The following is an 18,114-nucleotide window of genomic DNA, read 5'->3' on the forward strand; positions in this document are numbered from 1 at the left end:
CATAAACAACCAAGCAAGAAAGCTTGTAGATGTTGGTTATGTAAAGCTGAAGGGCACTATGCCAATGAATGCCTGGAAAAGGGTAAAAGATCTACTAAGGCTCTCTTTGAAGAATATGAGCAAATAGTAGAAGTGGCAAACATGAAAGGCTACGAAATAGCCTATTCTGATGATGAAGAAGACGACATGTCAGTTTACTTTGCCTGGTCTAAAGAAGAAGATTCATCATCTGAGTCTGAGATAGATTCTGAAGTAGAGTACTTCGAATCCAGACAAATGAATGTTTTAAGAATAAAAAATTGGGAAGAAAGCAAGACAGAATCTTTCATGTCTTCTTATCAGGTGAACCTTGGTACATTCGTTTGTGACTACTGCCTATGTCACGAAAAGAATGGTCTCCCTATGTTTTGTGAAGAGTCTAAGAAGACTTATCACAAAGAATGCTTCATAGCTGAAGCAAGAAGGAAAACCAAGAATGGCCTTGGAAGCCAATTGGTTGAACAAGAATATGAAGAGTACTTCGCTGAGCAAAAGGCGAAAGAAGTAGAAACTCTGTTCCAGGAAACCATGGAACCATCTTCCTCAGAAATAAAGGAAGAAATCATCGGTGAAGAAAAAATCGATGAAGATATTGAACTGGTTGAAACACCAGAAATTGTTCCAGAAGAATGTAAACCATTCATTCCACAAGAACAAGCTCAAGAAAATGAGCTTCAACAGTCGAAAGTCGTCTCTACTAGTAGATACAGCAACTACATAGAGATTGGACTAAAATGCCCTGATCACAAGAAATATCATCTACATGCCTTTGTAGATAATGGATCGGGATTTACTGTTGCAAAGAGATTTGCAATTCCAGATGAACTCTGGAAAGAAGATAAGAAAAAATCTGCTATTGGTGTTACATTTGATGGGAGCCATCTCACCATGAAAAAAGTAGCAAAAAATGTTCAAATCACCATTGGTGGAGGAACATTTATCATCCAGAATGTTTGGCAATCTGAAGGCCAAGGATCAGATTTCTTGTTGGGAAATGATTTTATTCTCCAAGAACGATTTATTCAGGATGAAGAAGCAATAGGCTTCAGAAAAGGAGAACGGGTGTTCTGGGCAGACCGACTCACACAAGCAAAAAGTGTAGTAGGTCCTAGTTTTACTACTCAGTATCAGAGATTGCAACAGAATAGTGGTGATCTTACCCCCTACAAACCAAAATTCGAGCCCATACTCCAAATCAGTCAACAAGAAGAATTACTTGTTGAAGAATCTTCTGAAGAAGAAGAAGAAGAAGAAGAAACTAGTGAAGATGAAGAAACTAGTTTCATCCATGAGCATAACCTCAAGCACTTTCAGAACAAGCTTGAGTCTCAGAAAATTCCCACTCTTGAGAAAATCAAGAAACTACTCGAGCAGAATATCGATGTAAATCCTCAGAAGTTTTGGGAAAAAGACCCAGTGGTCTATGAATTGAGATTACATGACATGAATGTCATCTGTCATGTCAAAGCCATTCCTCAGTAGAAAGAGGAAGATCAGAAAGAATTCAGAAATGATATTGAAGATCTCCTGAACAAGAGATTAATTCAACCTTCCACTAGCCCTCATCATGCTCCAGCATTCTACGTGAGAAATCATGCAGAAAACCTACGAGGAAAAACTAGAATGGTGATTGACTACAGAGATGTCAACAAAAAGACTGTCAAAGACGGGTATCAAATTGCTCAAGTAAGAGTATTGATCAACTAGCTCAGAGGAGCTAAAGTCTTTTCGAAATTCGATGCAAAGTCGGGTTTCTGGCAGGTCAAGATGCATCCTGAGAGTATTCCTCTCACTGCATTTGGAACACCACAAGGTCATTACGAATGGCTGGTAATGCCTTTTGGTCTAAAGCAAGCTCCCTCAATCTTCCAGAGAAAGATGGACAACATCTTCAAACATGTTGTGGAGTTCTGCGTCGTCTACATAGATGACATTCTTGTCTTCTCCAAAAACAGAAAAGAACATATGAAACACCTCCACGAGGTAGTAAAGCTGATAGTTCAGCATGGAATTATCCTAGGAGAAAAGAAAATCTTCTTTATCCTCGATGAAGTTGATTTCCTAGGAATAAACATCAAGAATGGAGTGATAAAACTCCAACCACATATTCTTGAGAAAATCTGGAAATTCCCAGATAGAATTCCTGATGCTAAGAGTCTAGAGAGATTCCTTAGTGTCATAAATTATGGGAGAGATTTCATCCCTAAAATCTCAGGGTTAACAGCAATGTTATCTCCTAAGACAAGTTCCAAAAGAAAATAGAACTTCACAGAAGATGATGAAAAAATTATGAAGCAGATAAAAAATCTCTGCAAAAACCTCCCTCCTCTACAACAACCAGAGGAAAATGATGAAATTATCCTCCAAACAGATGCGAGTGATAATTACTGGTCCGGTGTGGTTCTGGCAAAAACGCCTAGAACTAACATTGAAAAGATATGTAAATTTTGTAGTGGCAAGTTCAGCCCTGCAGAACTGAATTATCCCACGGGGGAAAAAGAAATCTTGGCTGTCAAGAAAATAATTTTAAATTCTCCAGCTTATCTTGGAAAACCCTTTACTGTCCGCACCGATTGTGCCAGAGTAAAGAATTTCAAAAATTTCAAACTTGATAAAGCTGCTGATAGAGGAAGATTAGCAAACTGACAATTATTTCTTAACCAATATGATTATACTGTTGAATTAATTGCAGGAAACAAGAACTATCTTCCAGACGCATTGACCAGAGAAATGGCAATGTTTAGCCAAAGAGAAGACGACGAAGGTCGTAATCCCAGAAGCAGAAGTACTGGGAAAGAACAGGAGCCTGAAGAGGATCCCAAAGAAACCAAAGAAAAAATCCTTAAAAGGTTTCTGCTAAACTCAAAAGGCTTGGCCACAACTAATCAATCCCAGGGTAAAAGATTGGCTAGCCTGTCTCAAACGGCAGACGGTAAAGGCTCATCAAGACCATTGATGGCTGCTGCTTTGCCAAAAAGCAGACCAACTCCAAGTGGAGTTATAAATGTTTTTAATTATGAATTAAGAACTTTTGATACTCCTGTGTTCAGAACTGGCAGGAGATTAGCTTATCACCAGAAGGCAATCCTGGATAATCTCTTATTTGCCTTTCAAGAAAGAAGCAGTGGTCTAATGTTCCCAGCTCTCTTTGCATTAGCTGAAGAACTCTACGAAAATGGTAGGCCACAAGGTAAAGAGCTTCATACACAGCAGAGTGCTGTAAGGAAAGAAAAAATTCACTTCCTTGAAAATCCTGAAAGTGCTAGGGTCCCTATCGTGGCACTCAATGAATCAGACTGGCAAGAATTCCACAATCTGATAGGAAGTCATAATTCAGAAGACCGAGTTCCTCCAACCCTCTTCATCATCGCAGGACCATATGTTGGAAGATACCTGGTAAATGTTCAGAGTGAACATCCCCAAGAACACAAGCTTTGGCTTGTTGAAAATGGTTTTGTCCATAATCTATGGACTAAAACAAATGATGATCTGAAAGGTTTGTCGCCTATCATTGTCAACACAGTCAAAAACATCAGAAAGAATGACTGTATGCTTCGTCTGAAGTTCAGATCCACCCCTCCAGAATGGATCCAGAAGGCAAATGGTGAGGTTGAGTATATTTCTCCATATCACTATGTGAGAATTATTCAAAGGAAATATCTGCAACCTGCCTGTGTTGGGTACAATGGTCAACCAAATTCAAGCATCCCAAGGATGAAGGCCATGACCCTGGAATACATCAAGAAGATCATCTCTGAAGATATCAACAATACCTTCCTGGCAGCAGGAGAAAAAACTATTATCACTGCATACGATCATCCTAACGTAGTCAGCAGTGACCTATTCCTATCTCTCACCAGAAAAGAGATAGATTCAACAATGGCATGCATGCACTGGGTGGAAAAGCTTGAAAATGACAACCACTACAAAATGTATGTTGATACAGACGTCGAAGATAATGCAACAACAGTCAGAATGGCCCAGACAGACAACAACTCCTTTGTCTTTGGCCATCATTCAGAAACATATGAGAATATGTGAAGTAGTCACGGGTGAAGAAGAATAGCACCAAAATAGCAACTGTTGCCTTTAAGACTTCTGCTTAAAGCAAACTTTTGCTTTTTCCAAAAGAGAAGTAAGAAACATTTCACCTCTCACCTACCCTAACTTTTGGCTTTTCCTGTACGACCTCCATCAGCAGGAGCACTCAGAAAAGCAGAAGTTCACGGAGTTGTTCTGTACATTTTTATGTTTTGAATTCTAGTTTGAGTTCCGCTCCCTATATAAAGAGCTTTAAGTTCCATTTGTAAGGCATCGGAAAATTGAGTAGAAGAGTCTTCTCTCAAGAAGTAAGAAAGCCATAGTAGCAGTGTGCTTTTCCTTTCGGTTCAGTTTGCAGTAGTGTGTTTTCATTACAAGTAAGTACCTGTTCTCATTCTTATGGGTAGCTCAACAGCCTTTCGCTGTTTACCTGAGAATGAGGCTCTGGATTTCTAGCATGTATTTCTATTTGAATAAATAAAATAAGAATTACCCATCCATTTTGTCAAAAGTAGCAAAATAAAATATATGTAGCTATCACTATCTGTTTCATAGTTTTGCATTCCATCTATCACTATCCGTTTCCTATCCGCAGTCTAAAGTTTTTAAATGTTTTGCCTACTAGAAAAACCCAGTTTTAAAACTAAGATTAAGACAAACAGCAGTGATTTCGCCTGTTAAGGTATCCGCTAGGCAGGGAGCCGTTAGGAGAAAAACTTGGGCATGTTGAAGGCCAGTCTTGTTTTCAATTTTATTTTTAAGCAAAAGTTTCTAAGGTAGACAAAAAGAGCTAGAAGCTTAAGACAGCATAGGAACTACTCCTTTTTAGTCTTTTCCTAAGCAAATAGTAAGATACGAAAAGGTTGGTGCATTTGGGCACAATACATAGAATTTTTGGGGATACGGAAAATATCCCAAAATATTATTCATGTTTTCTACTCACTGTAAACGTTGGTTTCCCTCACTTTTATCTTTCCTTGTGAAATATGCCCACAACGCTTGAATCATTGGGTTTCTTTCTCTCTCCCAAGAAAGTGAAGGCCCGTTTCTGCTGACCCGAATAATAGACCCTTGGCCTAGTCTTCTCCATTTTTTTCCCCCTCTTTATCTTCAACCTGATGACTATCTAAGCTTCTTGAATGGTGTCATAAAGGCACCCACGTTGTTGTTCGTTGTGCAATTCTGGATTATTCCATAAGAGTTTCAACTGCTTTGCTTAGCTTACTGAAATAAACTGAGAGGTTTAAAATGCAGCTATTCAGGACCAATTTTAATCATTTGAAGAATTAACCACTAAGGTAGAGAGAATAACCAAAATAGACTTATGAAACCAGAGTGTAGTTTAAACAATGTCAAGAGGGCAGAGATAAAAGTCTTATGAATAGTTTGAACATCGAGCTATGTCTTAGAAACATACGAAACAACTGAACTCCTAAATGTAAAACAAGTTCCACTCACAGCCAACAGCCCAAACAGGTCTTCATTATTTTATGTTAAGCAAAGGTTCCTATTGAGACTTCTTCGACCCTCTCCTTTTTCGCATTTTGGGTCCATTCTGTCCATCAGGATGATCAAGCTTCACCAATAAATAAAAAAGAGAAAGTCAGCCGTACCACATTTAGGAACCTCCCATTCTTTAAAAAAAAAAAAAAAAAAATCAAGAAGAATGTGCAATGAGAGGGAGAGTAAAGACAGATTTTACAGACTCATGAACTTGACCTTAATCCTAACAAATGATATTGCCACAATATATCACCTGAGCTTCTTTGACAAGAGAGACACCGTTAGACTTCTTCGATTTGAGAGTAGAATACACAGCCTCATAGAAAACATTAAGATTTTCTAGTCTCTTCTCCATCTCTACGCGATTTTCTAGCATCACTGACAATCTCTTATCTACAGTATCCAACGTACACTCTCCTTCTATCAGCTCCTTTTCCATAGCTTTCCTATATTTCTCATGCGAAGCTTGCATCGCGTCAAAAATATCTTTTAGCTGCAAACAAAGCTTTCCTTTTTGTTTCAAACACACCAAAACATATATATATATATATATATATATATAGTAGAACACAAAAATAATTTTTATATTATCAACATATATCATACATTGATCTAGGAATCTTCAACAAGGAAGTCTTACATTGGTTTCAGACTTCTCCTTACGCTTCAAGGCCTTGTACAGATCGATGAGTTCCTTGTCAAATTCAGATGTTTCGGTCGATTGTCTTGTCAAGTCAGCTACAGCTCTTTCTTTTGTCTGTTCCATAAGATTAGATTTGGCAGGCCACCCCTGTTTCTCCTGCAATAGCCGCAACGTTTCCTCTTGGCATTCAATAATCTGCCGCAAACACAATAATCCTCTTGGCATCAGTTACTAAGTACTTAACAGTGATACTAATTACATATAATCATATATAATGATAAACCTTGTTTTTAAGCTTCAAAACTTCTTCGTTCCTGCTTGACATCCTGCCCCTACCTATTTGACCACAAAAAAACAATTAAAGGCATAAAAATTAAAAAAAAGGAAACCATAGCCGAACTCGATCAAAATTCCAATCGAAACCGCAAATTTAAAGGGAAAAATACTAGAAGCTGATAAGAGAGATTGAAATTGTAAGTTTGCTTTGTGCGACTCGATGAGTTTGGGGGTTTTTCACTGAAAAACCTAAATTGAATAAGAAATGCTCCTACGGTGGCGTTTCAATAGATATACACGAATACCTCGTTGTCGGTCGCACACCCGGATGGGAATTGAAGCCCAGTTCTTGGCGTCTATCAGCTGAATCCGGACCAAGATCACTGGGATTTGGGACCGGGTTGGGTTAGGAGGTGGTGGCCGCGGTGAGGAGTGTTTCGGATGGATGGGTGGTCGTCAGGGGGAGAGAGGAGTCCCAAGTGTCCGTCGGGAGTAAGTTTACGAGTCATATCGAGCTCAATGGGTTTGCAAATTGCTCGTTAGAACTTGTTAAGACCACTGCGGCCCATTTTATTTTTAAATTCTTTTCTTATTAATTACTCATTGAAACCTATTAATACCGGTTAACAAAAAATTGGTCAGTGAAAGTCGTTAAGACCCACTAACATAAACAGAAAAAGAAAAGAAAAAATGATGAGAGAAGATGTATTGGGCTAGAGCTAACAGAGAGAAGAGATATATTGTTGCTAATATCTGGGCTTTAAAGATGTCATTGGATCTACGAAGGTGGTTAACTCTAACATATTCTTAGATTCCAAATATGTTCACCTTGGACTAGGATGGTTCGGGTTTTCAAAAATAATTTCCAGAATTGAAACCGAAGTGCATAAATGCTTTTTGGTTCGGGTTTTTCATTATGTGAAGTTGGAACTAGGGGTCGTCAACAGGCTGGGCCATCAATAGCAGGCTTGGGCCAGGCCTTACAATATTTTTACATAATGACGGGCCGGGTTGGGCCGAGTTTTATTATAAATTTCAAGATTTAAGCCCATGCATATAAACCTAGTCTTGGGGGTTTTTGGGGGTCGATCTAGGTAGCCCTCATTTACCCGGGCCGGGCCTGGCCTATATTCTCTAGTTTCAGATAATAAATAACTTAATCTACATTTTGTTCAAGTAAACCCTAATTTGTGTTTAGCCCAAACTCTAGGTTACTTAACCTAGTGGTAATAGGGTTAAATTAGAAGGATCTAGATTCCTATTCAATGTACGATTACTTTCCTTGTATGATTGAGATTCTATACATTGTAATCCTCTATATAAAAAGGTCCCTCTTATCAATGAGAATACATAGCGATTTTCTCTCAATTTCAGTTTCTCTATAACATGTTATCAGCACAAAGCCCTAACCTTGAAAACCCTAAATTCGTAACTTTCGAAATCCGGCAACCACCACCCCACATATCGAAGCCATAATCCCAAGGAGCCCAGAACCGGCGGCATAACCACCTGAACAGGCTAGAATTGACCCTAACCAGCCGTCGGAAAATCCGAACCGGCCCCTGCCTTGTGCCTGCCCCCTGCGAGCCTTGCCGATAGCTGTCGAGCCCTGTGCGTGCACCTGCCGAGATCTGCCGATAGCCCCTGCAAGCATCCTGCCGAGTCTTGCCTACAGCTGCCGAGAGCCCTGCGCACCCCTGTGCTTGCCACTGTTGACATCTGCCGAGAGCTCCGCATAACCCCTGCCGACACCTGCGCACCCCTGTGCCTGCATCTGCCTGCCAGCCCTGCACAGCCTCCGCATAGCCTCTGCAGTAGCTTCGCACAGCCCCTGCAGCAGCTCCGCACAACCCCTGCAGTAGCCCTGCCTAACTCCGGCCACCACAGCCGGCCACCAGTTTCTGGCCAGCTCCGGTGACCCTTTTTCAAGCCATCTACAGTGACTTTTCTGGTCAAATTTTCCGGCCAATTTTCAAGGTAAACTTTTCTAAAAGTTCCCCTTTTTGAAGTTTTTTTTTTCAGTCTTTTCTTCTTTTCTCGGGGACTTGCAACCCTCCCTTCTTCTACCCCCCTTTCTTCTTCATAGGGGAGACCAAATTAAGCCTAACTGTGAGGGTTCGTGTTCACTCCAAGCTTGGAGCTTGTAGAGTCCTCAAAACTTAGAGTTTGTTGAGATAAAACTATCGACTGCAAACATCATTGTTTCGATCTAATCCAAACCCTTTTGGAATCGAATTTCTTGGAAGCGACTACGCTCAGAAATTTTATTTGTTTTCGTGGTAGCATTTTTCGCTCCTAAACTAACCCTTTTTCTTGTTCTCTTTTAGGATGAGTAACCTGAACGAATTGAACTTTGCTCCATTGGGAACAACTGGCTCTGAATATCTTAGGTGAGTTCGTGATATCTGCCAACATCTCAAGGCCGATGGAATCTTGGATACGATTCTCGAGCCTAGTCAGGACGTGCTAACTGTTGAGCAAGCTCAAGTTTTGGAAGCAAATAGAGCAGCCTTAGAGGCAATAAGGCGAAAGCCATCATCCTAATGACTCGTCATATGGATGATTCGCTCCAGTACAAGTGTATGAATGAAGAAGACCCCAGAAGGTTGTGGGTCTCACTCGAAGATAGATTTGGCAATGTCCGTGACTCCCTACTTCCTGACTTAGAAGTGAGATGGCCTAGCCTCCGCTCCTGTGATTTCAAGTCAGTTCTTGACTACAACTCAGAAGCACTTCGCATTAAATCCTTAATCACCTCATCTGATTGGGGGGTGGAGAGACAAGGAGAACGATGAGAGAGAGCGATCGATCCCTCTATCACTACATGACCAAGTTATTGAAAAAACAAAAAGAAACGGGTACAGCAATCCGGTTTGTAGAACTGGGGGAAACTTTATTTCTGAAGATGCCATGACATACATACTTGTATACCACTCCCTGTAGACAGATGCTCGTATTAGTATTCAGGTTGATAGCTGAGGCTGAATGAGATTCTGACTTGCTTTAGTATTGGATACTGGGTTGACTAAAAATATTATTCATGTTTTCTAATCACTGTAAACGTTGGTTTCCCTCACTTTTATCTTTCCTAGTGAAATATGCCCGCAACGCTTGAATCATTGGGCTTCTTTCTCTCTCCCAAGAGAGTAAAGGCCCGTTTCTGCTGACCCGAATAATAGATCCTTGGCCTAGTCTTCTCTGTTTTTTTTTCCCCTCTTTATCTTCAACCTGATGACTATCTAAGCTTCTTGAATGGTGTTACAAAAGAACCCACGTTGTTGTTCGTCGTGCAATTCTGGATTATTCCATAAGAGTTTCAACTACTTTGCTTAGCTTACTGAAATAAACTGAGAGGTTTAAAATGCAGCTATTCAAGACCAATTTTAATCATTTGAAGAATTAACCAAACTAAGGTAGAGAGAATAACCAAAATAGACATATGAAACCAGAGTGTAGTTTAAACAATGTCAAGAGGGCAGATATAAAAGTCTTACGAATAGTTTGAACATCGAGCCATGTCTTAGAAACATAAGAAACAACTGAACTCCTAAATGTAAAACAAGTTCCACTCACAGCCAACAGCCCAAACAGGTCTTCAAGGTTCCTATTGAGACTTCTTCGACCCTCTCCTTTTTCGCATTTTGGGTCCATTCTGTCCATCAGGATGATCACGCTTCACCAATAAATAAAAAAGAGAAAGTCAGCCGTACCACATTTAGGAACCTCCCATTCTTAAAAAAAAAAAAATAAATAAAATCAAGAAGAATGTGCAATGAGAGGGAGAGTAAAGACAGATTTTACAGACTCATGAACTTGAACTTAATCCTAACAAATGATATTGCCACAATATATCACCTGAGCTTCTTTGACAAGAGAGACACTGTTAGACTTCTTCGATTTGAGAGTAGAATACACAGCCTCATAGAAAACATTAAGATTTTCTAGTCTCTTCCCCATCTCTACGCGATTTTCAAGCATCGCTGACAATCTCTTATCTACAGTATCCAACGTACACTCTACTTCTATCACCTTTTTTTCCATAGCTTTCCTATGTTCCTCATGCGAAGCTTGCGTCTCGTCAAAAATATCTTTTAGCTGCAAACAAAGCTTTCCTTTTTGTTTCAAACACACCAAAACAAACATATATGTGTGTGTGTGTTTAAAGAATCCCAAAGCAAATTTAGCATGAGAGATTGCTGATAGAGTGACTAAAGTAGAACACAAAAATAATTTTTATATATCAACATATTTCATACATTGATCTAGGAATCTTCAACAAAGAAGTCTTACATTGGTTTCAGACTTCTCCTCACGCTTCAAGGCTTTGTACAGATCGATGAGTTCCTTGTCAAATTCAGATGTTTCGGTCGATTGTCTTGTCAAGTCAGCTACAGCTCTTTCTTTTGTCTGTTGCATAAGATTAGATTTGGCAGGCCACCCCTGTTTCTCCTGCAATAGCCGCAGCGCTTCCTGTTGGCATTCAATAATCTGCCGCAAACATTGCATCAGTTACTAAGTAGTGATACTAATTACATATAATCATATATAATGATAAACCTTGTTTTTAACCTTGTTTTTAAGCTTCAAAACTTCTTCGTTCCTGCTTGACATCCTGCCCCTACCTATTTGACCACAAAAAAACAATTAAAGGCATAAAAACAAAAAAGGAAACCATAGCCGAACTCGATCAAAATTCCAATCGAAACCGCAAATTTAAAGCGAAAAAGACTAGAAGCTGATAAGAGAAATTGAAATTGGAAGTTTGCTTTGTGCGACTCGATGAGCTTGGGGGTTCGTTTTGGTTTCACTGAAAAACCTAAATTGAATAAGAACGCTCCTACGGCGGCGTTTATACACGAATACCTCGTTGTCGGTCGCACACCCGGCTGGGACTTGAAGCCCAGTTCTTGGCGTCTATCAGCTGAATCCGGAACAAGATTACTGGGATTCGGGACCGTGTCGGGTTAGAGGTGGTGGCCGCGGTGAGTGTTTGGGATCGATGGGTGGTTGTCAGAGGGAGGGAGGGAGCAGTCCCAAGCGTCCGTCGTGAGAAGAAAATCTATCCCAAGTGTCCGTCGTGAGCAGTCCCAAGTAAAGCTAACAGATATAATTGGGCTACTACAAACAGATTAGAGAAGATAAATAATACATGGGCGGTCATGGGCGGATTTAACGGGCTCAAACCCATTATAGCCTGTTAAGTTTACAAGTCATAGCGGGTCAAGCTCAATGGATTTGCGGATTGTATGTTGGAACTTGTTAAGACTGCTACGACCCATTTTATTTTTAAATTCTTTTCTAATCAATTATTCATTGAAACCTATTAATACCGGTTAACAAAAAATTGGTCAGTGAAAGCCGTTAAGACCCACAAACATAAAAAGAAAAGAAAAAAAAAGATGAGATACAACTAACAGAGGAGAGAAGAGACATATATTGATGTTAATCTCTAGGCCTTAAGGATGTCATTGGATCTAGGAAAGTGGTTAACTCTTAATATATTCTTAGATTCCGAGTATGTTCACCTAGAGCTGGGATGGTTAGGGTTTTCAAAAAAAAATTCCAGAATCGAAACCGAAGTGCATTAATCCTTTTTGGTTCGGGTTTTTCATTATGTGAAGTTGGAACTAGGGGTCATCAACGGGCCGGGCCATCAGTAGCGGGCTTGGGCCGGGGCTTAGAATATTTTTACAAAATGACGGGTCGGGTCGGGTCGGGCTGAGTTTTATTATAAATTTCAAGATTTAAGCCCATGCATACAAACTTAGTCTTGCGGGTTTTTTGGGGTCGATCTGGGTTGCCCTCATTTACTCGGGCCGGGCCTATATTCTCTAATTTCAAATAATAAATAACTTAATCTACATTTAAGTTTTTACTTAAGTAATTTAATTAGAATTCTTACAGTAATTAATTTCAGAGAAAAACATACGTATGTATGTACATATGTGTTCCTATATATATATAAATATATATTCTTTTAATTTTGATTAATTGTTGACATGTTCAGTGTCATGAATTAGATTTTCTAGCAGATTCCTTCCTCTTGTGTATCAGTGATATCAGTATTGGATTGTCATTGTCTAGTCTTCATATTGCACCCAAATGTGAAGCCAAATTGTCTAGTCGAGCAGATTCCTTCCTCCTTGTATCAATGATATCGGATTATCAGTATTGGTTGTCTAGTCTACATATTGGACCCAAATACATATAGAGATATATACACATATATTTATATGTATGTGTATATGTGCGTATATAATAGATTATATATATATATATATTGTATAATATATAATTTATACATTTATACACACACACAATATATATTGACTACACATGGTACAGTGGGCTTATGGGCCAGGTATTTACTGGCTGAGCGGGCATTTACTGGCCTTATGCGGGTCGGGCCTATGGGACATGCCAGGTTTAAACCCTTAAACCAAGCCCGACCCTATACCCACCAAAGCGGGTTTTTATGCGGGCCAGGCGGGGCTTTTACCAGTCAGGCTTACTGACATCCATCGACCCACTTGATCCGGAGAATAAATGATGAGGCCTAGTTGGAAGTTGGAACTGACAAGGTCCAGAACTGTTTTCTATCAGTTTGGTTATGCCAATTCCTTGGTTCCTACACTTAGGTAGTGTTTGGGTAGGGGATTTGGATGTTCCAAGGGATTTCAGGGTGATGTGATTATAAGGTGAAGGGATCATAAGGTGATGAGATCTTAAAATGAAGGGATATAAGTGGTGGATTTAAATGACTTGTTTAATTAATTTTTTTGAGTGAATGGATTTAATTATGGGATTTTGTAAACATATTTATTTATTTTTGACAAGATTAATCTTTTTTTTATATTTTGCTATTTCTAGTTAATTGCAATTTTTTTTTAATGAAATAGATGTAAAACAAGAAAAATTTGTGCTTCACCAATTAATTCCAAAACTTCCATTAAAATGAAAAAATCATGAAAAATGCTATAAATTTTTATAAATGGTCATATACCCAAAGCACTAAAATTGGACAAAATTTGAATTGAAATAACAATTTTACCCTTAATCTAACTAAAGAATTACAACCTCTGCCATGCCACTCTCTCTCTCTCTCTCTCTCTCTCTTAGCCAGCGCACAGGCTTCAGCTCCGATCTCTGGCCTAGATGGCCAGCATCAAGACGAGGCCGACGATGATGTCGACGGAGGTGATACTCTGTAAATGTGCAGACCCAATCGAGGTGGCGCCATCGATTGTTAGAACTTACTCTCAATTCTATTGCTGTAAAACTATCTTAGCATGAATACATGTAAATAAACATTTCTATGAAAATTTATGTAGGAGTGCAGCAGTGACCGTAATTAGCATATATGATTGAAATATTGTGTTTATCCTATGTATGCATATTGTATAAACTGTATGATGTGTAAAGCAATTTAAATGAAATCACCTTACATCATCAGATTCTGCATTTAAGCTTGGGATTGAAGTTGCTATATCAATCATGTATCTGCAAAATACATAAATACCAGTGTTGGTATATATACCGCCTAGGCACAAATATCGGAAGCACAAGGCTCGTTAGCTACTTGAAATGATGCCGATAACGCCCAAAGACGATGCCGATACCATACACTTGTGGTATCGGGTAGGTCGGTAGTCCCACATTGGAAACAAAGGGGAGACAAGCCCATCCCCACACTATAAATACAAGTCTCTCCACTCATTCAAGGTAAGCCACCACTCTCCATTTACTCCTACCTAGTCTACAAAGAACATGTATCTGACTTAGGCATCGGAGGGTTGAAGGCCGGCTAACCCGGTCTTCTCTCTAACCTCTGTGCATGGTTGACATGTATCGGATCTCGGAGATGGAAACTCTCACCACCACCCCGTTTCTACCACTGAAACATTTGGCGCTAAAGGAGCTCTCTGGTGGTGCCACGAGCTCACCACGGAGCAATTCAATAATCTTGCCGGAAAATTTTTCCAGAAAATTTTTCCTTTCTCGACATCCAATGTTCTCTCTCCTCATACATCTTTATCTGCACACATTGAGAGCCCATATCTTCACATCTCTTTCTAGATCTACATCTCCCTCACATCAAAATCAAGCTTATGGGTTCATATTTACAGAATTTGAGGAGAGAGAAAGTAGATCTGAGTTTCCCTCTCTCTTCCACCGCCTACTTCCAGTCACCACCACAACTCACCTCCACCATCATAGTAGTCAACAACCTCAGACGAGTTGAACCCAACACTCACATCGGCGATGCTGGAACTTACTTCACGCGCCAATGCCATGGATACCCAGATCTTCTCTGGGCACCTAAAGCCTCCTCTCTCATTTTGCGCATCTTCTCCAGCACAAGTGAACCGCATACCAGCAGCATAACTCTGCCATTGCTGCAGCAGCGACTCCCATCTCCACAGCTCGACATTCGCCTTCCCTCACATCTACCCCATACACATTTATAGCATACCATTGCTTCTGGGTTCTATCTCGAGAGAATGAGAAAATTCAACAGAGGAAGAGAACTGCCTTCTCTATTCTCGGTCAACTCGGGCTTCACCAGCAACATCTACGCAGTCGTACTCACCCAAATGGACACTTACGCCGTTGTTGTCCCTAAACTCTGGTTCGCAGTTTGGATCTGGACCATTTGGTTCACGATTTGCCTCATGAATCGTCAAGTACCATTCCACTAAATCACTACTATGATCGAAATTAGGAGACTTCAATATACTCACTCAAAATCCGACATCTCAGCTCCACTGGAGTGAGTTCACAAGCCCACGTGCCACCACCGCCATCAAATTAAAATCCCCGACTCAGGCTCTCCAACAAACTCTGCAATCTTCAAGGCAAGTCAGCAGTGTGAAGTCGAACTCGGCTTCTCCACTATAGCTCTCGACCTTCTTCGCTATCGCTTTTGGTCCTCTGCTATCGCTCTCAGTCTCCTACAAGTTGATTTCGCTCTCAATATCTGTCCAAGGATTTGCTCGGTACCTTATGAATGATCTCACTCTCGATCTCCAACAAACAAGCTCTCCGCCTTGGTCACTGAGTCTCCAACTCTCGGTCTCGGTATTGAACAAGCTCACCATCTCGGTCTCACTGATCCAAACTCTTCGCCCCCTAGTATCGATTCCTTTCAAGTCCAACTCCTCTCATACCAAGAGTCCACTCACGGAGCCCATAAAGGCTCGTTTGCAGTAGCCATGTCAATATGCGCATGGGTTCTAGAGGCAACCAATAATTCAAGGAATGAAGTCACTCTTAGATGATTATGCTCCATAATATATCCCTCATCTGGTGTTCACGAACCATACACCCAGTCTATCTCAAAGGAAAAGAAGCTTCATCAGCTCGATCTCACAACTCCAACTCGGTAATGTAATCTTCGACTCTAGGTATCGACATCTCCTCCAAAGTAGTCCTCCTCTCAGTATCGACAGCTTGTACTCTCCCCAACACAAGTATGGCAGACTTGGCTCAATCTACACTACTAGAATTTTGGCCTTAGACATCACGACAATTACATCGGTGAGGAATTCACGCGATGTAAAAAAATGTCATTAACATCGATTCCTCAAATTCCGATTTATATTCATATAATTGACATCGTTTATTACTGTTGACCGATGTCTAGAATTTGATTCTGAAATTGAAAAACAACGCGGAAAAGATTAAGTTAAAAATTTGGACATGCGGGGAACAAAATTTCCACTCCACCCACACTTCGTCAATTTTCCCATTTCTATCTCACTCACTTCGCCCAATTGTCACACACTCCCTCTTCCTTGAAACCGTAGCTCTCTCCTCCTTCCTCTCCCGCCCTCTTTCCATAGCCACCATCGCCTTCCTCTGCGCTCACTCCGGCTACTATCTCGTTCTCATTAACCACCTCCACCCCCTCGCCGGCGCTATCGCCTCCACCCGCAAGCTCTCTCTCTCTCTCTCTCTCTCTCTCTCTCTAAGATCTCAGAAGATTTCAATCTGGCAAAGCACCCTCTACAACATGTTTTGATATGAATTAATCGCGTTAATGGTGAGTCACTGCGACTGAATTCTTTGTTTTCTATTTGGGTCCTGAGAATTTTGGGGGTTTTCAATTTTAGGGTTTTAATTATTGATAGGTGGAGATTTGGGGATACCTGCGTTCCCTGAAGAAGACTGGGAGCCCAATACAATCACATGATAAAATGGGTAAGCTCAGAAGATAGAAGCCTTCGCTCTCTTCGTCTTCCCCCTCAACCCTTACTTCAGATCCAGTCCCCGGAAGAATTGTCTCCCACAGCTCCAGCATCTGGTTTTGGGGTTAAGGTTCTTCTGGTTTTGAGGTTTTTTTTGGTTTGGACGACTTGGGTTTTTTCATAGTCAGATAAATCTTTGTACTAGCTCTTTTGATTTACAAAGCCTTTTATGAATTTTATTTTTTTTAATTTTATTTTTTTTATGATTTTCGATTCAATTACCAGGTATTGCATTGGAGGAATAAGGTGCTGGAGGGCATCTGTAGCAGAGCTGTCTGATTTTGGGTGTTTTACGATAATGGCTTGTGGTGTCATTCTTTTGGAGCAAACAGGTTAGGAAAGCCTTCTATGTGCTTTTTTCAAAAATAGTAGTGTTAAATATTCATGGAGCATCTAACTAAAGCCAGTTTGCCGGGATTATTAGAATGTGATCCCAATTCCCATCAATTAGAACAAGAGTCAGATCACTGTACTCACTGGTCTTTTTATCTATTCATTGAGTTGTTTCAGATATCAGCTTAATATATCACATGATTCATGGTTAAGGAACACTCAAATTGTATGTAGTGTACAATGTGTTGGAGGTAATTGAGATTTTGAACCTATAATCTAATTTATGTTATACCCTTGTTGAATTCTTTTTCCTCTTCAGAAATATATAAATATGTATACTTGACCCTTTTAGAAGGCAGAAGTAAAATAGAATTCAAATATTCATTTTGAAGCATTGCTGTTGGCAGCAGTGTCTATAAACAGTTACTTTTTGTTTCTGTACTTTGCGATTCAGACTTACAAAAAGGAAAATAGATGAAGAAACAAAAATTTATCAAAAACAATTTTTACACCAACTAGTGAAAGGTTATTACCATAATCAAGGGTCAAAAGTCTGGCCCTATCTCACTCATTCATGTTAGAATGGTTCACTTATATATGATGAACAGACAATGGGTGGATGGTCTAATATCAGTCCATCAGTTTGATATTTATTGATTGCACTACTCTGTTACAGTGTTTTAGCTAACACTCATGTTACTAATTCTTGCCCCTCTATACAGATATTTGACAAACTATGTCAGAGTTTTAATGGAAATGTATTGCAAACTCTATTTAACTCAGCAGATGGACTTGGTAGTTGTCCAACAGAAAACATGAGATTCTGGATTTGGAGATTTACTTGCGACCAAGCTTTAGCCGTGACTGCCTCAAATATCCTTACTTTGGAAATTTATGATTTTTGTTCTGTTATTTTCCCTTCAATGTCATTGGATCCTTGACTCTACATACTTATTCATTCATTTATCCTCTTAGTTCAGGCAATTACTTTGTCAAACTGCATTGTTGCTCACAATAATGCCTTGTTCGCTT

At 39.9% G+C, this 18,114-nt stretch overlaps 2 protein-coding genes across 5 annotated transcripts; both read right to left on the reverse strand.

The window, feature by feature from the left end:
• Positions 1 to 5,379: 5,379 nt before the first annotated feature.
• On the reverse strand, positions 5,380 to 6,876 carry LOC112194734. Its single transcript, XM_024334956.2, has 5 exons — positions 6,808 to 6,876; positions 6,510 to 6,562; positions 6,224 to 6,421; positions 5,837 to 6,088; positions 5,380 to 5,656 (listed from the first exon to the last, which is right to left on the reverse strand). The coding sequence occupies exons 2-5, from the start codon at positions 6,549 to 6,551 to the stop codon at positions 5,588 to 5,590; spliced, it is 561 nt and encodes a 186-aa protein (XP_024190724.1). The 5' UTR covers positions 6,552 to 6,562; positions 6,808 to 6,876; the 3' UTR covers positions 5,380 to 5,587.
• A 3,040-nt stretch (positions 6,877 to 9,916) lies between these two features.
• Positions 9,917 to 11,618, reverse strand: LOC112194744. Of its 4 annotated transcripts, none has more exons than XM_040514636.1 (5): positions 11,366 to 11,618; positions 11,072 to 11,124; positions 10,793 to 10,990; positions 10,358 to 10,672; positions 9,917 to 10,175 (listed from the first exon to the last, which is right to left on the reverse strand). In XM_040514636.1, exons 2-5 carry the CDS (start codon positions 11,111 to 11,113, stop codon positions 10,107 to 10,109), a joined length of 624 nt encoding a protein of 207 aa, XP_040370570.1. In that variant the 5' UTR covers positions 11,114 to 11,124; positions 11,366 to 11,618; the 3' UTR covers positions 9,917 to 10,106. The 4 variants fall into 4 exon arrangements, with proteins under 4 accessions (XP_040370570.1, XP_040370577.1, XP_024190736.1 ...); XM_040514643.1 differs by having other exon boundaries at positions 10,358 to 10,609; positions 11,366 to 11,616; XM_024334968.2 differs by having other exon boundaries at positions 10,358 to 10,597; positions 11,366 to 11,598.
• Between the last annotated feature and the right edge of the window lie 6,496 nt (positions 11,619 to 18,114).

Source organism: Rosa chinensis, chromosome 1 (genome assembly GCF_002994745.2).
Source record: "Rosa chinensis cultivar Old Blush chromosome 1, RchiOBHm-V2, whole genome shotgun sequence".
Lineage (NCBI taxonomy): Eukaryota > Viridiplantae > Streptophyta > Magnoliopsida > Rosales > Rosaceae > Rosa > Rosa chinensis.